This window comes from Dromiciops gliroides, chromosome 2, assembly GCF_019393635.1.
Source record: "Dromiciops gliroides isolate mDroGli1 chromosome 2, mDroGli1.pri, whole genome shotgun sequence".
Taxonomy (NCBI): Eukaryota; Metazoa; Chordata; class Mammalia; order Microbiotheria; family Microbiotheriidae; genus Dromiciops; species Dromiciops gliroides.
In genome coordinates this window covers 462,909,735-462,933,109 of record NC_057862.1, presented here as the reverse complement: position 1 = coordinate 462,933,109, position 23,375 = coordinate 462,909,735, and the positions used below count along the sequence as shown (strand labels likewise).

Below are 23,375 nucleotides of genomic sequence, written 5' to 3'. Positions count from 1 at the left end.
TTGAAATATATAATTTTATAGAAAAGAAAACTGATGCCCAGAGAGGGAGAATGACCTGTCCAAAGTCACACACAGAGTCAGTGATAGAGACTATAAGCTCTTGACTCACAGCTCTCAATTCTATCTCCATTATACCATGTGGCCTTTTTGGAGTACAGGGAGTCTGCCATCTTTACTTTTCTGTATAACCTAATTTTTGCTTTTCTACATGGTACTAGGTGGCAAAGTTAATAGGACATTAGGTCCAGAGTAATGAAGACCTGAATTCAAATCCCACCTGGGAAACTTTGAGACCCTGGGCAAGTCACTTAAACTCTGCCTCGGTTTCTTCAGCTATAAAATAGGGATTATTATAGCATCTACTTCCTAGGGTTGTAGTGAGGATCAAATAAAAGCATATTTGTAAGGCACTGGGCGCTCACTGTGTGCCTGGCACATAGTGCTTGTTTCCTTCTTTCTTATTCCCCCTTCCTCTCCTTTAGGAAACTGTCTCCCTTAGGGGACTTAGAGAGTTGCAGTGGAGACAACACGTCCCCAGACCAATCAGAATGACAAACAAGAGACTAGAGGGAAGCAATAGTTCGTTCAAAAGGAGCAATGTTGGCTCCATCATACACTGTGGCCTCCTGATTGGATCAGAGATTTCCAGCTAGAAGGGTCTTTGAAGGCCATGTCCTTCATTTTGCAGATAAGGGAATCCAGGCCCAGAGAGATGATGTATGTCCATGGTCCAAGTGGAAAGCGACGGGAGTTGCAATTCGAACCCTGCACCTCTGTCACTAGCGCTAAGACCTTGGTGGTCATACAACTTGGGGGGCCTTAGTATTCTCTTTCACAAGATCAGGAGGGTGTTTCCAGATAGGATGTAAGGGACTGAGATGATTTTCTTTTTCATCCCTAGCACCTAACAGTGCTTGGAGTGCTTAATAAAAGCATGAGCATCATTGGATCTACTAGATTCCTTCCCACTTTAGAGCTTCTATTTCTATGGAACCTTTCATTTTACAGAGGAAGAAACTGAGGCCAGAAAGAGGAAATAACTCTAAAGCCACACATTTAGTCAGTTGTTAAAGCCAGAGCCAGAAATTCAGGACTTCTCTTTCATTGCAGGATGGCTCTGCTGAGAATTTAACTTAAAAGCTAAAATAAATTTAGTGATTCTAGGAAAACCACGTGAGCCTCAAGAATTATCTGCTGGCAAAGAGATTTAACCATCTGTTCAGTGAAGGCATTGGACAAATGGACATTTTACGTGCCTTCCAAGTCCTCTGATAGTAGATCCACTAGGAGCTGGGGAAGGCAGGGACTGGTTTCTTTTCTTTTCTTTTCTTTTCTTTTTTTGTTTGTTTTTTGGCGGGGCAGTGGAGGTTAAGTGACTTGCCCAGGGTCACACAGCTAGTAAGTGTCAAGTGTCTGAGACTGGATTTGAACTCAGGTTCTCTTGAATCCAGGGCCAGTGCTCTATCCACCGCGCCCCCCTAGCTGCCCCTTGGTTTCTTTTTTATCCAGGCCCACACCTGGGCGGAGACGTTTGTGCTCAGAGAAGCAGTTGGGCCACGGGCACAAGGACCCAAACTTGTTTGGATTTGGGTGTGAAATATTTTCTTATCCGGTTTGTCTTCCCCAAGGGCGGGAAAGTGCCTGTCTCGAATTCCAGAGCCCTCAGGGAGCCAGAACGTGATAGGTTGGTCTGGATGCAGATTAGCTAATCCTGCTGGTTGCTGCTGCGGGACCCGCTTCGTGCCAGCCCGAGCCCAAGCCTGTGCCCGCAGCGTTCTACCCCCAAGTCCGACGCTAGTGCTACGGGGCAAGAGGAAATGGGTCACTGGATTCAGAACCCAGAAGGTTCCTTAGAGATCACATCTATTCCAACGCCTTCAATTTACAGATGGGGAAATTGAGTCTCAGAAAGGAGAAGGGACTTGACCGATGTCATAATGCCAAGTGGTGGCAGAACCTGGATTTGGCCCGAGGGCTTTCGACTCCGGGTCCTGGGTGCTTGGCATTCATTACCTACAGCACAGGTCCCCTCTGCTCAGAGATGCGGAGCCGAGAGCTCAGCGTCGGTCCAGTGTGAGGCCCTGGGATTGGGGCTGGTTGGGCAGGGGCGGGCCCCCGGTATATTGCCCCCTCCCTCCGCCCCTCCTCTCCCAGCTGCTCGGGGGCCTCTCCCAGGGCTGGGGCCGGGGCTGGCCGACGTGGCGCTGGCGCGGGCGGGCATCAAACAGGGACGAGATCCCCAGAAAGTTTGCGGAGCGGCGGCGGGGCCGCACCGAGGGATGCGCTCCGCTCTCTCTGGCGCCCCCGACCAAGTCGGGTCGCCTGGCACTGCCGAACCCGGCTAGCCATGGGTAAGTAAGAGACGGCCCCGGATCGAGAGGAGCCCCGACCCTTGGCTCAGCTCCTTCCCAGGGCTTCGCCAACACTGGGCGATCCCCATTCGGCTGTGCCCCCAATTCCCACCCCTTCTCCCAAACTCTGTGCACTCCGGGGCCCTCCTCCCCTGGGCCCCTTCGGCCTCCTCTTCGGGCTCCACCCTCTTCCCTCTCTCCCTATTTTCCTCTCCCCACTTCCCATCCACTCACTTCCTCCTACGCTCTCCCATCCCGGGAGACAATCCGAGTCAACCCAAGTGCCCGATTTTGTCCCAGTCTCTATATTACAACTACCACAACTAATCCATGTTTTCATAGAGCATTGAGGTTTACAAAAGCACTCTTCTCAAAACAACTAGCGAGTTCAAGTATTCAGTTACTCCAGATATTCCCACTTAATCTGTGATCTCATGGATGTGGATATTCCCTCCAACCATCTATACATGTCTGACCATCCTTCGCAACACTTGTACCCTTGTCAGTGTTGTCCCGATACCTCCGCAGCAGGAGGTCTACCCAAGTTACTGGAGACTACCGTAGCCTGCCCAACATCAACCTCTCCTCTCTCTCTCTCTCTCTCTCTCTCTCTTTCCCCCCCTAGGATCCATCCACCTATGCAGATCCATGAACCATAACTTACATTTTAGGGAATTCCCTGAATTTCTTCCTTGAACCCAAGTCTTCAGGATTCCGAATCCCCTTTTCTGTTTACTCTCCACTACTCCACACCCTCTCACTTCCATTTTAAAGAAAGGAAACCAGCCTCAGAGAGGTGCTGTGTAACTTCAAATTACAACAGGTAGTACAATTTAGAGCCAAGGTTTGAACCCATGTTTGTCCAGTCTCCAAGTCCAGGGTTCTTTCCCTTATACTACTTTAGGATCATAGGATTCTGAATTCATCTGATCCAACTCCCTTTTCCGTTTGTTTTGTTTTGTTTTAAGAGACTGGATCTCCTGCCCAGTCTGGAAGTGGAACTGCCACTTCTGGGCCCACTGCAGATGACCATGGCACTTTGATCTGCTTCCTTTCTGACCTGGGTCAGTTTGACCCTTCTTAGGCACCCTGATGGGCCATATCCCTCCCCTTCTGGAGGGGTCACTGTATCCATGCCAGACTTAATGCAGATACCCAGTCAATTTTAGTTCTGTTGAAGCTAAACTGCAGTTCAGAACTCTCAAGCTCAAGAGATCTACTGGCCTCAGTCTCCCCAAGAGCTGAGATTAAAAGTGTGGATGCTCCATCTAGCTTCTCTTAGTCTAAAGAAGAGTAAATTAAAATTTAGACAAGTTAATTTGCTTGCCTGAGATTACAGAGGTAATAAGTAGCAGAAGCCTGGATTTGGAATCAGAGAATGTGGGTTTGGAGGTGGCCAGTGTGGTCAGTCTGGCGTTGAACCGCCCAAAGAGAGGGCTGCCCATGCTGTATTATTAGTAACCTTCCATCACTGCTATTCAACAGGTCAGGCACTTTTCCAACATTAGTCTTTACTCTTTCAGTCCTGCTTCTATACAATGGTTATGTGTCAGGTGGCTAGAGCCCTGCACTTGTGTCAAGGAGACCTGAGTGTGAATCTTGTCTCGTGTTCTTACTCGTTATGTGACCCCCAAGCAATTTAGCTCTCCTCTCTCAGGATCAGTTTTCTCATATGGAAAATTCAGATATTTGCACGTATCCCACAGAGATGTTGGGGGATCAGATGAGAGCATGTTTGTCAAGTGCTTTGCAAACTTAAAGAACTATAGAAATACTAGCTATTACGATCACAGTTGTCCTGGTACGTAATACATGCCCAGTGAGATGTACAATGTGCAAAACTAGGAGGGGTAGGTGCTAGTAAGTATGAAGTGTCTTAGGCTGCATTTGAACTCAGGTCCTCCTGTATCTAGGGCTGGTATGCTATCCACTGTGCCACCTAGCTGCCCCTCCCTCTCACTTTTAATGGCTCTCTCTCTCAGCACCATCAGCACTAAAGGAAACAAGGTTCTTTCTGTCTGGCTGCTGCTGCAGGGCTTACCACATCACTCAGGCAGAACTCCAGTTCATTCTAGAGAGTTCTATAACTCTGTGATTTCTCACTCCTGATCTACCATTCCAAGAAAGCTTGTCTAAACCAATTCCTCTTTTCTGGGTTCTTTAATTATAGCATAAAGCTAGGTCTTCTGACTACAAGACCAATGCTGTTGCCCCTAGTTTCAGACTATCCTGGCTCTGGCTATCTAATGAGCTTCTCCTTCTTTGTTCCCCCTTCCCCCACCACACACACACACACACACACACACACACACACACAGTCCAGCTCCTCCAATCTGGGTTGAATATTACCAGTTTCTCCATTTTTTTTCTCCCCATATATATATATATATAGCACCTACCCCTCCTATGCCATTTTTGCCTCTAGCTGGGTTCTTCTTGATGTCTATCACAACTGTAGGATTGCATTTCATATCAGCATATCCATGAACATATTCCATTAGCACATTAGTATATTGCATGAACATTTTCTCTGGATCCTGCCTCAGTCAGTCAAGGATACATACTCAGGGCCACCTTATTTGGTTAACATTTTCCTACTTTTTCAAAATCCAGGGGGAGACCACTTGTGGACAGTTTGGGCATGGATCCTTTGGGCCACCAGCAGCAAATGAGAAAGGTCTGGCTGAGATCATGGGGCCTTCCTCTAGGATTTTCTGGTTGGGCTTTGTTGACAAGTCAACATTATGTTGACTTTTCTTTCCCTTTGACCCTGTGAAGAGTCAGGAAGCTGCTTACTTTTTGTTTTCACTGCGGTTATTCACTGACCTGGAAAATGAATAAGAAAATGTCAAAGTTCGAGGGGACTTGAGAACATAAAATGTGAGAACCAGAAGCATGTAGTATTCGGTGCCAGAGCATGGAATGCCAGGACGAGAAGGGACCTTAGAATATAGAATGCCAGAACTAAGGGATCTTAGAACAGGGAATGCTGGAGCTAGGACCTTAGAATATAGAATGCCAGAACTAAAGGATCTTAGAACATGGAATGCTGGAGCTAGGACCTTAGAATATAGACTGTTAGAACTAAAGGGGAATTAGAACATGAGCTTATTGTATCTGAACTACAGGGACCTCAGAATGTAGACTGTCAGAGCTATATTTGAATATAGAATGTTAAAGTTCGAATTCAACTCAATTCAACAACTATTTATCAGAAGCCTTCTAGGCAAAAGGCTCTGGGCTGGATACCAGGCATACAAAGACAAAAATAACACAGCCCTTGCCCTCTAGTTTACATTCTACTGGGGGGCAGGGTGAAAGTAATTAGAAGGGGCAGCTAGGTGGCCGTAGTGGATAAAGCATGGGTCCTGGATTCAGGAGGACCTGAGTTCAAATGCAGCCTCAGACACTTGACACTTACTAGCTGTGTGACCCTGGGCAAGTCACTTAACCCCAATTGCCTCACCAAAAAAAAGAAAGAAAGAAAGAAAGAAAGAAAGAAAGGAAGGAAGAAAGAAAGGAAGGAAGAAAGAAAGGAAGAAAGAAAGAAAGAAAGAAAGAAAGGAAGGAAGAAAGAAAGGAAGGAAGAAAGAAAGGAAGAAAGAAAGAAAGAAAGAAAGAAAGAAAGAAAGAAAGAAAGAAAGAAAGAAAGAAAGAAAGAAAGGAAGGAAGGAAGAAAGAAAGAAAGAAAGAAAGAACAGATTATAATATGTGCAGAAACAAATGTTAGTAGAGGGAAAATCAACTGGCTTTCATGGGAGAGGTGCTTGAGCACAGCCTTGAGGGAGAGGCAGGGATTAAGGAGAGGTGTATTTCAGGAAGAAGAAATTGCTTGTGTGAATGCACTGATATGAAAACTGGTGGAATGATTTTGGGAAGCAGCTAGGAGTTGTTTGACTGGAATGTAGATGTCAGAAAGCAGAATAAGTAGCATGAAATAAGACTGGACAAATGTCGAGATGGCTAGGTGGCACAGTGGATAGAATACCAGTCCTGGAGGCGGAAGGACCTGAATTCAAATGTGGTTTCAGATACTTACTAGCTTCGTGACCCTGGGCAAGTCATTTAACCTTGATTGCCAGAAAGAAAGAAAGAAAGAAAGAAAGAAAGAAAGAAAGAAAGAAAGAAAGAAAGAAAGAAAGAAAGAAAGAAAGAAAGAAAGAAAGAAAGGAAGGAAGGAAGGAAGGAAGGAAGGAAGGAAGGAAGGAAGGAAGGAAGGAAGGAAGGAAGGAAGGAAGGAAGGAAGGAAGGAAGGAAGGAAGGAAGGAAAGAAAGGAAGGAAGGAAGAAGGAAAGGAAGAAAGAAAGAAAGAAAGAAAGAAAGAAGGAAAGAAAGAAAGAAAGAAAGAAAGAAAAAGAAAAGAAAAGAAAATGTAGGAGAGCGAGGCAAGCAGAGGAGTTTTTAAAGGTTTGTGAACAGGGAAGTCACATAGCCTGTGTTTTAGAAGATCATTTTGGTGACTTGTGTGGGTGAGACAGTTTGGAGGAGGAAGAGATTGGAAGCACAAAAGCCTTTAGTTGTTGCAATAATCTCACTAAGAGGCTATAAGGGCCTGAATTAGGATGGTGGCAGTGTGTGTATGTTTGTGTGTGTTGTGTATTATCTGTTTTGTGTGTGTGTGTGTGTGTGTCTAAGTAGAGAAACAAGGGGGTAGAATTGACAGGCCTCAACAAATTGGCTGTGGGGAGGGAAATGAGGAAGAATAATATAGTAAATAATATAGTAAAACCTTGATTAGTTAGAACCTTTGGATTTCTGGGATTAGAAAGGAAGTGACACACTATGAGAACAGGGAAAATGATAAGAAAATATATGTATTTATTTTAAAAGACCAATGATTTATTAAAATGACAGTAATGTCAATACCTAACATTTATATAGCTCTCTAAGGTTGGCAAAGCATTTTATGGATGTTATCTCATTTCATTTGGATTTGATCTGATAAGCCTATGAGGTAGGTGCTATTATTATTCCTGTTTTATAGATGGGGAAAATGAAGCAATGGAGGTTAAGTGACTTGCCCAGGGTCACATAACTAGCAAGTGTCCAAAGCGAAATTCTAACTCAGGTCTTCCTGACTCCAGGCCTGGGGTTCTATTCACCGTACCATCTGGCTAGGAGAACAAATAATATGATTCTAAGTTTTACACTATGCCACCTAGGTCACAAGGAATGGTCTAAACTCAGTCCTTGGTCCCAATTTTCCCATTTCCTCACTGTGTGGGCTTGGGAAGGTCTTTTCTCTGTTCTGGGTCTTAGTTTCCTTAACTATAAAAATCCTGGGTTGGACTTGTCGATTTCAGCTTTAATATTCATTTCCTGTGCTTATCGCTTGGGACAGTGAATACTGATCAAGAGAGTGATCACCTAGGAGCTCCAGGAGATCCTCTCACATGAAAGACAAGTCCAGTTATGTTAAAGCATACTCTGTTTACTAAGGCAGGGAAAGGCACATTTCAGCAAGATTTTCAACTACCTTTAAGCAAAAACAATTGCATGATTTAATTCAATTAATCAAGAAATTCTAGTATGCAGAAGCCCCATTCCATACTATCAGAGCACAAACTAAGAAAAACTGTTTGCCTTACCCAGGCCATGAAAGGAAGAGGCAACTCTAGGAACCCATGATTTTCTTCTTTGCCTTTCAGAACTTCATTCTCCTGTCCTTCTGCTGTGTGCCTCTGTCTCCTTGCTGGGAGGACTGACTTTTGGCTATGAGCTGGCCATCATCTCTGGGGCATTGCTGCAGTTGCAATTAGACTTTGGGCTCAGTTGTTTTGAGCAGGAAATCCTGGTGGGTACTCTGCTCCTGGGGGCTCTCCTAGCCTCCTTAGTTGGAGGGTTCTTCATCGACCGGTATGGGAGGAAGAAAGCCATCTTATTTAGCAACGCTATGCTGCTTGCTGGCAGCCTGAGCCTGAGTCTGGCAGATTCACTGTCATGGCTGACCATAGGCCGAGGCACAGCAGGCTTTGCCATCTCCCTGTCCTCCATGGCCTGCTGCATCTATGTCTCAGAAGTGGTGGGACCTCGGCATCGGGGAGTGCTGGTGTCCCTCTATGAAGTGGGCATCACCGTGGGTATCCTGTTCTCCTATGCTCTCAACTATGTGCTTGCTGACACAGTACAGGGCTGGCGGCACATGTTTGGCTGGGCAGCTGCCCCAGCCCTCATGCAGTCTCTCAGTCTCATGTTCCTCCCACCAAGTGTGGTTCCACAGTGCAAGTCTGAATCAGAGACCCATAAGGGCCTCATTCCCCTCCGAGGCCTTGAGGAAGCGGAAGAAGCCACAGCTTGTCCTAACAGGAAGAAACAGTACTCTTTCTTCAGCCTATTTCGGGCCAAGGCTAACATGCGGGGCCGGACAGTGGTGGGCCTCGGGCTTGTGCTCTTCCAGCAGCTTACTGGCCAGCCCAATGTGCTCTGCTATGCATCTACCATATTCCACTCTGTGGGTTTTCAAGGGGGCTCTTCAGCCACCCTGGCTTCCGTGGGACTTGGAGGGGTGAAAGTGGCTGCTACCCTAGTGGCCGTGGGACTGGTGGATCGTGCTGGGAGGAGGGTGCTGCTGATGGCTGGCTGTACTATCATGGCCATCTCGGTCAGTGGCATTGGGTTAGTTGGTTTTACTGTGTCCATGGACCCCACCCAGGGCTGCCACATGCCTGCTGGGTCACTCAACACAACCTCTGCCTCCAGCCTTCCTGCCTTCCAGGTTGACCCCAGCCTGCCTCCTCTCCAAGGGGCCAATGGGAAACAAGAAAACTTGGGCTATGCCGACGCAAGATTGGCTTCCCTAGAGATGGATGTGTCTGATCTCAAAGCCAGAGGGACAGTTGCTGATTCTTCAAGGGCTCAGGGAACTGTTCCTCCAACTCATGACTCACTGGTCCATGGCACCAGTGACCTGGTTACTGACTCCTCGACCAGCAAGCACAGGGTCTTAAACTGGATCGCCTTACTCTGCATGATGGCATTTGTGAGTGCCTTTTCTTTTGGATTTGGACCAAGTAAGTGTATGCAACCAAGCCTGCCCTTAGCTACTCCTGCCCTCAAGGAATCCTCAAGACCCATCCCAATAGTGGTGAATGTATAGGCAGAGTAGGTAACTTCTCATCTGTCATGATTGCAGAGACACCCTTGGGATTTTCTCCCATCTGGAAATCTGTCCCTAGTCTCAGCCATCCACTAGTTATTTCTCTGGAAATTCCACTAGTTATTTCTCTGGATAAACAACATCTCCTTGGGAGGGAGAAGACCATTCAGTCCCTAAGTCTTTGGAAGAATTAGAAAGAAAGTGGAGAATGTGCAAAGTGACTTGGAATTAGGAAACCTGGATCTGCAGCCTGCTAGCTTACCTTCTCTGTAAAATGAGCATAATACTTACACTTACCTCCATAATTGCAAATGAGATCACATGTGTAAACCACTTTGCAAAACTGAAAACACTATCAAAATGTTAGCTATTGTTGTCGTCATCCTTATCGTCACCCCCTAAACTCACAGAGTTGTGAGGAGAATGGCTGTAAATTGTAAAGCACAGGAGAAATGTGAATTACGAGTCAATATTAGTATATAGAAATGTGAGTTATTGATTAGGTAATAGTATCAACCACCCCTTACCTCTATTTAGGGCTTTACTTACAGTGGGTTAGCTTCATGACTTGGTGAGATACCATAAATATTAGTGAACCCATTTCACATAAACAGAAACTAAGACTTAGTTAAAGTGACTTGACCACAATTACACATAGTAAAGTCACACCCTGGGGATTTGAAGCCAGGCTCGTGACTCTCAGCCTATTGCTCTTTTCACCGTTTTGTGAAGCCTCCTAGGAGGAACTGGGGGCAGTATGTGATCACTGAATTCCTATGCCAGGAGATGCTACAAAAGCCCCCCAAAAGGATCGTATATTTAGAGCCGGGAGGTACCTTAGAGACCAACTAGCCCAACCTCTTCATTTTACAAACAAGGAGCTTAGACCAAGAGTAATTGAATGACCCAAGGTCACTTGGATGGTAACTAGCAGAGGTGGGATCTTTTTTTTGGGGGGGGAGCAATGAAGGTTAAGTGACTTGCCCAGGGTCACACAGCTAGTAAGTATCAAATGTCTGAGGTCAAATTTGAACTCAGGTCCTCCTGTATACAGGGCAAGTGCTTTATCCACTGCGCCACCTAGGTGCCCCAGGATTTTTTTTTTTTTTTAAAGAGAATTGGTTATCTTTATTAACTTTTTGTTTGTTTGGTTTTTTGGTGGGGCAGTGAGGGTTAAGTGACTTGCTCAGGGTCACACAGCTAGTAAGTGTCAAGTGTCTGAGGCCGGATTTGAACTCAGGTTCTCCTGAATCCAGGGTTGGTGCTTTATCCACTGCACCACCTAGCTTCCTGGGATTTTAAAAAATATGATTTTATTCCAAACTTTAAAAAGTTTTTAAAATAGGCATTTCCATATATAGAAAAGGAGGATTGCATGTTAAACCACAGATCTCCACTAGGCACAGATTGCTCTGCTTTTTGAATATATAACAAATTTAGCCTCTAGCTTTCGAGGCTGCCCTGCTTGTCTATGATTATTTTTGTTCTCTTTATAGAAGTAGGATTTGAACCCAGGTCCTCTGATTCCAACTCTCACACATTTCCTACCAGACCACACCACCTTAGTTATTAGGACACAGCAAAGCTAGCTTTATCTAGGAGGTAGCTGTGCTGCTGGACAGAGGCACTAGATGTAGCATCTGGAGAGGACTGGGTTTTGATCCCATCTCTCACAGTTACTTACCATCTAACCTTAAGCAAATCTGTGTTTTCTAGTCTGTAAGGAGACACCTGATTAGAATAGGCAAACTTTACATGAGGCAGTAGAAAGAGCATATTACTGGGAGTCAGGAGAACTGGTCTCTGGAGGCCTGACTAGGCCTCTCATTTGCCGTGTCACCTTGGGGAAGTCAGCCTTCTGAGCCTCAGTTTCCCATCTGAAAGATGAGGGGAAGAATCTTCATGACTAGGTTCTAAGATCCTTTCCAATTCTGACATTCAGGGCTCTATGTTCTAAGGTCTTTTTCCAGCTCTCACTTCCATGTTCTATATTCTAAGAGGTCTTCCAACTTCAATATTCTGTGTCCTGTCTTCTAAGGCCTTTCTGGCTTTAATAATCTTTGTTCTGTGTTCAATTTCTAAGGACTCCTCTAACTCTAATATTATATAATCTATGTTCTATATACCCTCCATCTCTAGCATTGATGTTCTATTGCTCCCCTTTCTAACTCTATTACTAAATGCTATACATCACAAAGTCCTTCCTGTGTTGGCTATCCCTCTTTAGATTCTGTAGTAGAGCCCTGTTTTATAGATGGAAGTGCATAAATTAGACCTAAGCATAGGTCATAGATTCATTATTTATTTATTCATTTACTTACTTAATTTTTTTATCTATCTATCTACTTATTTATTTATTTATGAGGGCCCCAAATTTAATATATGGAGCGTTAATTGGCTGACTCGCCAAAATATTGGGGTCCTGGCAATAATGAGGGACCTCTAGGTTCAAAGTCCCCTCCCCTCCGAACTGCCCTTTTAGATATTTCTCCCAGACCAATAAGAAAGAAGCCTTACAGCTTCTTTTCCACGAAAGGATCAGATTTTATTACTTGGGAATTAATTAAACAACCAAGGTGAAATTAATAAAATATCAAGGATAAGGAAACAGGGAAAAAGAAATACAGACAAATTCTCCTAACTCTAACCTAAATCTATACAATCCCCAGATAGTTTCCAATTAAGGTAATTCAAAGGGGTTTTGTGTTCACTCACCACACCTGGGACATCTGCTAGTTTCTCACATCACGGGGAAAAACAGAGAGAGGGAGCAGGGAGCATGAGAGAGTTCTGGAAGCGACTCTAGCCTCCCTTCAGCAAGCGTTCAATCTTTCTCCCCCCAAAGGGGAGGAGGTCCTTCAAAAACTGCCTATGGAGAGTTCTTCTGACCTCAGTAGCATACGGAACTTTAGGGTGGACCAGGTGTGCCCCCTCCCAAATGAGTCAGCTATAACTCCAATAATTTTTACCACATTTATTTGTTTGTTTGTTTAGTGGGGCAATGAGGGTTAAGTGACTTGCTCAGGGTCACACAGCTAGTAAGTGTCAAATGTCTGAGGTCAGATTTGAACTTAGGCCTGGTGCTTTATCCACTGTGCCACCTAGCTGCCCCTATTATTATTACTATTATTATTATTATTACTATTAGAGCTCTAAAGGGCTTTAGACATCATTGAGTCTTTTGTTGTTCAGTTGTTTTTCAGTCATATCTGACTTTTCATGACCCCATTTAAGGCTTTCCTGGCAAAGATACTGGAGTGGTTTGCCATTTACAGCTCATTTTACAGAGGAGGAAACTGAAGCAAAGAGGGTTAAATGACTTGCCCAGGGTCACACACCTAGTAAGTATCTGAGGCCAAATTTGAATTCAGGTCTTCCTGACTCCAGATCCAGTGCTCTATCCATTGAGTCACCTAGATGCCTTTCATGGAGTCTAACCACCTTATTTTACAGGTAGAGAAAAACAATCAATGTTAGAGGGAAGGTGACTTGACTAAGGTCACATAGTGAATTAATGCTGGAGTTGAGACTTAAACCAAAGTCCTTTGACACCCAAGTCACTGTTCTAGAGAGGCTCTTTGCATATCAGTAAGCTAATTGCTAGCATTTATATAATGCTTACTCTATGTGGGAGCACTGTGCTAAGTGCTTTACAAATATTATCTCATTTAATTCTCACAACAACCCTGGGAGGTAGGTGCTATTATTATCCTCATTTTACAATTGAGGAAATTGAGGCAAACAGAAGTTAAGTAACTTGCTCAAGGTCACACAGCTATTGAGTGTCTGAGGCTGAATTTGAACTCAGCTCTTCCTGCCTCCAGGTCCAATGTTTTATCCACTGTGACACCAAGCTACCCAAAGAAAGACTTTGTGACCCAAAATAATAAGCACAGAATTTGATAAACTGGGAGTGGCAGGGAGGAGGAAATATTTGGGGACATGAGGACCTATTCTATGTGTCCCAGATCACACTGGGTAGGCAGCTACTTACTTCATATACAGGCAAAAGTTGCCACAACATTCTACTCTCCAGTTAGAGGTTCCATCTAGCTATATAGGTTTCTTCTCCCTTTCTTCCCTTGACCTTAATGATCATAGTCCTTGTTGACCTTCAGGGTGGGGTATGAGAGTGAAAACTCACAAACTCTGAAGTCTGGTTCTAACTCTGCTGATATGGGGCTGCCCTTTTCCCCAATCCAGAACTATTTTCTTTACCACTTGGCCCGGGGCAGAGAATCCCTAACCCACCCCCTAGAGCTCAGCCACAGATCTCATGTTCTTTTTAGCCTTTTAAGGTTGATTTGACCTGAATCCTCCCCCATCCCATCTGTCTCCTAGTCACCTGGCTGGTTCTCAGTGAGATCTATCCAGCTGAAATCCGAGGACGAGCTTTTGCTTTCTGCAATAGTTTTAACTGGGCTGCCAACCTGCTTATCAGCCTCTCCTTCCTGGATCTGATTGGTGAGTAATTGTCCTTAAGTCAAGCTGCCCTTCAGCTACCTGTAGGGGGGTGGCAAGCATGGGCTTTGTAACTGATTGGGGACCCTGGGTGTCAGGGGTACAGGTGGCTTTGTGTTGGTCATTCGTTGGCATGGTATGAAATGGGGGCTGGGGATAAAGATATAAAATTCTACTTCCTCTATGAAACCATCATTGAAAAAGTTCTATATAGTATTTGGGGGGGGGGTTGTGAGGCAATTGGGGTTAAGTGACTTGCCCAGGGTCACACACCTAGTAAGTACCAAGTGTCTGAGGCCAGGTTTGAACTCAGGTCCTCCTGAATCCAGGGCCAGTGCTCTATCCCCTGCACCGCCTAGCTGCCCCTAAGGTTCTATATAGTATTATTTTGATTTAATTCAAGTCAAAAAATGTTTATTAACTGTAATTAAAAGACCTGGGTTTTAGTCCTAGCTTTGCAGGCTCTCTTTCCTCATCTCTACTTCCTGACTTCTCTGGCTTTCTTCAAGTCCTAGATAAAATCCTACCTTCTATAGGAAGCCTCTCCAGAGTTCTCTTAATTCTAGTGTGTTCCCTCTGTTGATTATTCCCAATTTATCCTGTATGCAGCTTGTTCGTATATAGTTGTTTGCATCTGTCTCTCCCATTAAACCATGAGCACCTAGGGGACAGGGACTACCTCTTGCCTTCCTTTGTATCCCCAGTGCTTAGTTACACAGTACCTGGTACATAATAGGAATTTAATACATGTTTATTGAATAAACTAGTGCAAAAGATTCACTATGTGGCCATAGGCAGGTCACTCTGAATCATAGAGCTGGACTGGGCTTTAGACATTATCATGATTTTGAATCAGAGAACCCATGTTCAAATTCTGTCTTTATTATTTACTATTTGTGTTACTTGGGCCAATCCCTTCATCTCTCTGAGCCTCAGTTTCCTCAATTGTAAAATAAGAGAACTGAACCAGACCAGGGGTTCCCCTACAGCTGAAAAGATGTGACTCTTTAATACCCCTGGGCTAGATCTAAGGCCTGACACCCCCATTACCATTTTACATAGGAAGAAACTGAGGCTCAGAGAACATAAGGGAGTTTTCTAAGATCATATAACAAGCATGTTGTGAGAAAAGGAGCACTATATTTAGGGTCAGATCACTTTTGCTCAAATCCAAAATCTGTGACCCTGGACAAGCTCTGTAACTTCTCAGAGCCTCATGTAAAACGAAGGGGTTGGACCAGATGATTCCAAGGCCCCTTCCAACTCTAAATGCAATCATCCTAAGTGGCAAAGCTGGGACTCGAACCCAGGTTCCCTGCTTCCTAATCCAGGGCTCTTTCCATTAAACTACTTTGTATTTTTACACATATATTTCTTTATATTTACATCCATATGACTCCCCCAATAAAATGCAAAGGTCATTGTGAATAAGGATCATGTCTTTCTTTGTGTTTGTATCCCCAGTTCCTAGCCCAGTACCTGGCATATATTAGGTATTTAATGAATGCTTATTGATTGATTTTTGTTGTTTAGTTATGTTAAGTCATGTTCTACTCTTTGCAACCCCATTTGGGGGTTTTCTTGACAAAGATATTGGAATGGGGGCAGCTAGGTGGTGCAGTGGATAAAGCACTAGCCCTGGATTCAGGAGGACCTGAGTTCAAATCTGGCCTCAGACACTTGACACAACTAGCTGTGTGACCTTGGGCAAGTCACTTAACCCAAATTGCTTCACTCCCACCAAAAGATAAAAAAGAATCCCCAAACAAAGATATTGGAATGGTTTGCCATTTCCTTCTCCAGCTCATTTTTACAGACAAGGAAACTGAGGCAAACAGAGTTAAGTGACTTGCCCAGGATCACACAGCTAGTAAGTGTCTAAGGCCAGATTTCAACTCAGGTTTTCCTGATTCCAGGTCCTGAACTCTATCCTCTGTCATCTATCCACCTGTGCCCCCTTGTTGATTGATAGTGTCAACCAGATCAGAACCAGCCTCTAACCTGGGAATGGCCAGAGTCGAACAGAGCGGGCTCGAGACAAGAGAGTAAGGAGTTAAAGAGGAGTTTTATTTTCAGAATGAGGAAAAAGGCTTGCAAGCAAGGAGGAGCCCTAGACATATGTGCCTGGGCCCCACCCCTGTCTCTGGCCTGCTCTCTTCAGCTCTGGCCATTCACAGGTCATTGGCCGGTTCTGATCCAGTTAACAATAATGTCTTTGTTTCCTCTTCTGATGGGGTGAAGGGCTCATAGATCTCGAGCAGAAAAGCTCCTCAGAGGTCATCTAGTCCAACCCTCTCACCTTACAGATGAGGAATCTGAGCACTAGGGGGAGTTAAGTGATTTGCCCAAGGTCACAGAGATGCTAAGTGTCAAGCACAGGATTAGAACATAGGTTCTCTGACTCTAGAACTAAGCCTTTTTCCACTTTATTACACTATCTCCTCAAGGGGATTAGCCTTACAAAACTCTAGAAACTCAGAATAAGGACCAGCTTCTGCCCCATTTCCCCCTACAAGAGACAGACCACTGTGCCTAAGACAAAGACCTTTGACCTTTCCTTGTGACACACACATTGTCCATTTTGTCTCTTCAGGAGCAATCGGCTTATCCTGGACCTTCCTGCTATATGGACTCATGGCTGTGACTGGCCTGGGTTTCATTTATTTATTTGTTCCTGAAACCAGAGGCCAGTCCCTGGCAGAGATAGACAAACAATTCCAGAGAAGACGGTACGTGCCACCAATGGGTCAGGGCCAGAGGCTTAAAGTCTCCACAAACTGCCCTCTTACACCTGTGATGGAGAAAATAAAGCCCCGATAAACAGCACCTTGGATTTTATGGTCTGTCCTCTGCCTTCCCCCCAGTACTGCCCTCCCTTCTTCCTGGCCTCCACATGCCACCCAGCTCACATTGCCTGCTCAGGTTTTCTTTGTTTGTTTGTTTTTTGGCAGGGCAGTGAGGGTAAAGTGACTTGCCCAGGGTCACACAGCTAGTAAGTGTTAGGTGTCTGAGACCGGATTTGAACTCAGGTCCTCCTGACTCCAGGTCTGGTGCTTTATCCACTGTGCCACCTAGCTGCCCCCCTGTTCAGGTTTTCTTATGCCCTCATGGCTTCTTTTTTTTGGACCCAATACCCAAGAATCATAAAATAAAACAATCCTAGAGCCATAGAATCCTGGCATCACAGTGTTAGAGCTGAAAGGGACCTTGGTGGTCCTATGGTGTACTTCCCACCCCTAGAAGGAATCTCCCCTGAAGCCTCCCTTATGGATGATCACCTAGTATCTTCTAGAACATGCCCATCACTGCATAGTTCCCTCTCTCATGAGCTAGCCTTTTCCATATTTCCATAGCTCCAACTGTTAGAAAGTTGTTTTTTTCATTTGTTTTGTTTTGTTTTGTTTTGTTTTGTTTTGTTTTCAGTGAGGCAATTGGGGTTAAGTGACTTGCCCAGGGTCACACAGCTAGTAAGTGTTAAGTGTCTGAGGCCGGCTTTGAACTCAGGTACTCCTGACTCCAGGGCCAGTGCTCTATCCACTGTGCCATCTAGCTGCCCCGCTCAATAGCCTTTATCTAGCACCCTCTAGGTATGACCCCTACCTCCAGTGCTCCTGGGGTACACCCTGGACTCCCCTCTCCCTCTTCCTGTCCCCATCCGGAAACCACCCTATGCACTTCTGTTACTGTCTGATCATACTCCTTGTCTGACAGGTTCTCTCCTGGGAAACTGATCAGCGGCCACCTGGGCCAAGGACCCAGCTCAGCCTGGGCTCAATACAGCCTGGTAGCTACATCTACTGGCTCCTGAGATACTCCACCTTCATGGAAGGAAGGACACAGATCTGAGGTCTCTAGCGGTTGGGCTCAATGTAATCACTGAACATTTTCATCTTTCCCTGATAAGAAATCACTGGGTCCCACGATGGAGGGGACTCAACTTCAGGGTCACCTCCGGGCCCACATGTGATAGGAACAAAATTGTGACTGGTTATTTTTTCTCCCTATCCCAGATTCTCTCTCTTCTCAAGAATGATCAGGAAATCCCAAACCTTTGGTCTCAGCTTCCGACAGGTGGCAGGGAACCTGACTCAACTGATGTGCTCTACCTTAGTTTCTCCTTTTAGGCTTCTATAATAGAGTGCTTAGCATGTGAAATGTAATAATTAAAATCACAGTTTATAGAATATTTCAGTTTTCAAAACTCTTTACTATCTCTCTCACTTATTATCCTGTCAGCTAGTTTGTTTGTTTCTTTCTTTCTTTCTGGCAGGGCAATGAGGGTTAAGTGACTTGCCCAGGGTCACACAGCTAGTGTCAAGTGTCTGAGGTTGGATTTGAACTCAGGTCCTCCTGAAGCCTGAAGCCAGTGCTTCATCTACTGCACCACCTAGCTTCCCTGTCAGATAGTTTCTTGAAGAATCTTCCTTTGAAAACAAAGTAGCGCCAATTTGATATGGTTTGAATATTGAATTGGGAAGGTGTCAGGAACACCTGAGTTCAAATCCTGCCTCAGATACTTACTAGCTGTGTAACCTTTAGTAAAATCATATCTGTAAAATGGGGATAATAATAGCACTGACCTAGGGTTATGATAAAATGAGATAATATATGAAAAGTACTGTACAAATACTAGTTATCACCACCATTATTATAATACCATTGTATTATTACACTTCAGGACACAAGTTTCATTCCCAACAGAGCTCCTAGCTAGTTGTGTCACTTTAGACAAACAAATCACCATTTCTGAGCCTCAGTTTTCTCATCTGTACAATGAAAGAGTTGGACTAAATAATATCCAAGGTCTCTTATGGCTCTACATTCTATAATAATATGAAATTCTTTGTCTTCTTTTCCTATCTTTTGGTTGTTTTTCTTTTTTTTTAATTTTAAATAACGAGTAAAGCTGGTATTTGCCATGATGTGAGTGGTTTAGACTCTAAAGCATTCTGAGAATTCACTGGAGACTGAGCAGTCAGGGAAGGCCTCATGACCAGGGGGAGGGGGAGGGTTAAGCTGAGCCTGGGAGGCTGGGTCTGCAGTACTCAATTTGGATGCTCTTTAGCTTCAAGCTGCCAGTGGAAAGAGTGTGACTCTGGACTCAAAGGATCTGGGTGCTAGAAAGTCCTGCCTCCGTGTGACCTTGGGAAAATTACTCATCCTCCCTGGGCCTCAGTTTCTTCATCCATAAAGTGAGGAGGTTAGATGAGATGTGCCTCCCTTATTAGATTGTGAGCTCCCTGGGGGCAGGAACTGTCTTTTGTCTCTCTTTGCATCCCCAGGACGCAGCACAATACTTGACACACAGTAGGCACTTAAATGCTTATTGACTTACTGGCTTAAAGGAGCATTAATGAAAACCCCAAAGGGCCATTGGGAGCTGAGAGCAGCAGGCCCCTTTATTTGGAACATTGAAGGGAAGGCCAAGGGGCTTAGCTGAAGATACCCAAAGGACCATAGAAAAGGAGGCGAGGGAAACCAAGGAAGGGCACCAAGGCAGCATCTCATCTGCTCCCCAGTGCACACACACTAAAGCCAGTAGCAGCACCTCCAGAGCTGAACGAGGAAGGGATACAGGCAAGGATGTCATCAAACAGCCTGCATCTCAATGGTCTCTAGGCCGTGGCAAGAGGAAGGAGCCCATGTTGGCCTAGCAGAGGGCGACTCCCAAGACATGGTGCAAACAAGCTCTTGATAGTTGGTGGACATCTTCATTCCATATGTCAAAGTGGCAGAGGGAGAGAAAATGCAGGAGAATGTGTGTTTTATGAGGTGGGTGACACTGGAACTGTCGTGCTGAGGACACCTCAAAGGTCACAGGCAAAGGGGCGCCAATTACCTAGGGTGCTAGAAGTTTTCAACCTGAAAGGTACCAGAAACAGACGATTCCGGAGGGTCCCAAAGTGGGCAAGTCAGTGTAGAGAAACCCTGTCAGCTAGAGAAAGATCAGGTCCCCCAAACCAGAGATTCTTCAGGTCTACCACCGGGGGTCACTGTGATTTAGCCATTAGGTTCTGAATTCTCAAGGATGACAGCCAAGACTGAGGAAAGTGCGTAGATATGGAGAGTCAGGAATAAAAAGGCAGACATATCTAGGCATGGAAAGTTTACACTGGAACAAACAACAGAGAAATCAGTGTCACTGTGTGGTCTGAGCAAAGTCAGAACAGGCGTGTATACAGATAGAGCATGATGGAAGTCACTTCCTGGAACAGTTGGGGTTCTGATCTCTCTCACCTATGAATTCTCCCTGTCAGATGTCCAGTTTCATAGGATGTCAACCTGAGAGAGACTTTGGGAAGCACAATGCCTAAACCTCTTCTTTTATACGTGAGGTGACTGAAACCCAAGAGGTTAAGTGGCTTATCCAGGGTAACTGTCATAGCTAGTAAGTAGCAGAGCTAGCACTGGAACCCAGGTCCTCTGGCTCCAAATAGCCCCTTGTCCTTAGATTATTTTGAGCCCATGCACCATTATTTGGCATTAGGTGGAGGACAGGCTTAAAGCAATTTACCCCTAGTGGACTAGACTCATTCCCAGAACACACAGCCACCCAGAAGAGTGTCTGGTTGCCTAGGGAAGGCTTTAAACCCTGGTTAGAGTCAAATGGTAATGTTCAGGGGACACTGGGAGATAAAGTGAATTGAAGCTACACTGTGCCCTTGAATGCTGGGTCAAGCTTAGTCTTTAAGCAAACTGTTTAATCTTTTTTGTTTGTTTGTTTTTTGTTTTGGTGAGACAATTGGGGTTAAGTGACTTGCCCAGGGTCACACAGCTAGTAAGTGTTAAGTGTCTGAGGCCAGATTTGAACTCAGGTCTTTCTGACTCCAGGGCCAGTGCTCTATCCACTGCACCACCTAGCTGCCTCCAAACCACTTAATTTTATTGGGCCTCAGTTTCATCCCCAGGGAAAATGAGGGGGTTTTCAGCTCCTCTCAGCTCTGTGTCCTATGATTCTGTAATACTATTATTTAATTCTGCAGGATTGGGGAGCAATGGAAGGTTCCAAAACAGGAGAGTTACTGGGTTTTTCCTTAGCCTTTCAACTTTAGAGTCATAGAATGAACAGGACTTTATAATGAAGAGGAAGAGTGGACTGGAAATCACCTAACTTTACAAAGAAGGTTAAGGGACCCTAAACCTTTTCTCACTACAGTAAGCACAGACACTGATGCCCAATAAATACTAAGAAAGAGTGTAGTCGAAAGGATATTCCAAAAAGTCAAGAGAACTGAGGTCATGCCCAACTGCCACTAACTTGCTGTGTGACCATGGGCAAATTATTTCCCCTCCCTGGCCTCAGTTTCCTTCTCTGTCAAATGTGGGGGGTTGAACTAGATAACTGCTAAAGTTTCTAGCTATAACAATCTATGAATCTACTAACCTGCTTATTAAACTAATTAAAAATTTACATGGTAATTTTGTTGTATATTTGAAAGGAATAGCAAGTTGTGCATGGTAGATTTGCAGTTTCATGTGCAATCATCTTTTATATTGTACTATGTTATATGTATATATATGTATGTATGTTATGGAAAAGCTTGTTTCATTCCATAAATGAAAAATAAAATAAAAAACTCATTAAAATTAAGAACCGATTAAATGAATTCAAAGTTGCAACATGACAGAAGATTAAGTACTAGCCTGGGGAGTCAGGAGTCCTGGATCATCTCCTAACTTGCTGTGTGCCTTTGGTCAAGGCACAATGTCTGAGGCCTTAGTCTCAGTTTCCTCATCTGTAAAATAAAAGAGGGTTGGACTAGATGAGCTCTAAATAGAAATTTTTATTCCATCTTGCCCTTCAATTCTCCTGCCATTTCTCAAACTGTTCTGTCATTCCTCTGTAATTATCATCAATCACATTGGCACTGTAATGATACGTTTCAAAGTACTTTTACATTATGTCACTGGAGCCTCAATAGCCAAGTGAAGTAGAAAGGCAAGGATTATGATCCTGCTTTACAATTGAGGAAACTGGGAAAGGCATTTGCCCAAGGGCACGAACCCGATTAGACACTTGGCCCTATATAGGTTGGGGGAATGGGGAATGACTAGACCCCTGCCCTCCACAAACACTGGGATTATCCCAGATCATGGAGCAGTGGACTTCTTTTTTTTTTTTTTTTTTTTTGGAGTGAGGCAATTGGGGTTAAGTGACTTGCCCAGGGTCACACAGCTAGTAAGTGTTAAGTGTCTGAGGCCAAATTTGAACTCAGGTCCTCCTGACTCCAGGGCCAGTGCTCTATCCACTGCGCCACCTAGCTGCCCCAGTGGACTTCTTTTTGGCCATGCTTTGGGTGGAGTGAGAGTGTGGGAATGGATACAGCTAGGGGCTGGTGAACCACGGCCTGCATGACTGGTGGAGACAGAACCTGGCAGGATCTTCACCCTTGGACCATAGTAAGGAGGCAGCCTCATCCTCATCTTGGCCAGAACTGTGCCCCTGCCCTCAGCCCCAGCAAGGGGCTATTTCAGCAGGTGCATTGCAGGGCAATACTACTTTTTGCCACTAGATGGTACCCAGGGATTTTCTTGGACATACTCTGATTGCTACAAGACTAGAAATCCTGGGGCAGCTAGAGTATGGTGGGAAGTACTTTGGATTTCTAGCTAGAAAACATAGGCTTGGATCCTGCTTTCATCATTCACTAGCTGTGTGCCTTGTGCAAAATCACTTCGCCTCAGTTTTCTCATCAACAAAATGGGGAAACTATACCTAGTTCCATGATGACACACTTTGTAAACTCACAGGGTGCTATAGAAATGTCATCTGGTTTTACTATTGCCCAAGGTCACACAGGTGGTAAATGGCTTAGCAAGGACTGGAACCTACGCTTCCTGCCTTCTAAGCCAGGGCTCTTTCCCCTTTGTCCACTGACCTTTCTCTCCAATAAATGTGTAAGCTTCAGGAGGTCGGAGAAGATGTTTGCTTCTGTCTCTCCCATTGGGTCAACGCAGGGCTTAGATGTTGAAGGTATTTAGTTATAGGCTCAGTAGTGATGGGTCACATACCTCATCCCCCTAACCAAGATCCTATTCTTTGAAGAAGGCATGTGGGGAAAGCTGTGTGCATAATGATACCCATTTCCTTGGGAGCTCTATGGTCACAGAGATTTTTTTGTTTTTGTTTTTTGTCTTTTAGTGAGGCAGTTGGGGTTAAGTGACTTGCCCAGGGTCACACAGCTAGTAAGTGTTAAGTGTCTGAGGCCGGATTTTAACTCAGGTACTCCTGACTCTAGGGCCCATGCTCTATCCACTGCGCCATCTAGCTGCCCCTGGTCACAGAGATTTTTAAAGGAGAGAGACAGTGTGGTCTAGTGGAAAGAGCATGGCTGGGCAGCAGAGAGTATTTGCTGGAGTCCCAGCCCTGCCACAATGTGTGAAGTTGGTCAAATATGTTTCCCTTCCTGTCTTCAGATTTCCCTTTATATAAAATAAGGGGATTGGACAAGCTGTTCTGTCAGGGC

The 23,375-nt window shown here is 44.8% G+C and overlaps 1 protein-coding gene across 3 annotated transcripts; it reads left to right on the top strand.

The window, feature by feature from the left end:
• The first annotated feature begins 2,192 nt into the window (after positions 1-2,192).
• On the top strand, positions 2,193-21,437 carry SLC2A10 (solute carrier family 2 member 10). 3 transcript variants are annotated; one of them, XM_043988150.1, is made up of 6 exons: positions 2,193-2,351; positions 8,000-9,361; positions 13,789-13,911; positions 16,502-16,637; positions 17,620-17,755; positions 17,919-21,437. In XM_043988150.1, exons 1-5 carry the CDS (start codon positions 2,348-2,350, stop codon positions 17,714-17,716), a joined length of 1,722 nt encoding a protein of 573 aa, XP_043844085.1. In that variant the 5' UTR covers positions 2,193-2,347; the 3' UTR covers positions 17,717-17,755; positions 17,919-21,437. The 3 variants fall into 3 exon arrangements, with proteins under 3 accessions (XP_043844085.1, XP_043844083.1, XP_043844086.1); XM_043988148.1 differs by having other exon boundaries at positions 17,620-21,437; XM_043988151.1 differs by lacking the exons at positions 17,620-17,755; positions 17,919-21,437 and having other exon boundaries at positions 8,000-9,330.
• Positions 21,438-23,375: the final 1,938 nt, after the last annotated feature.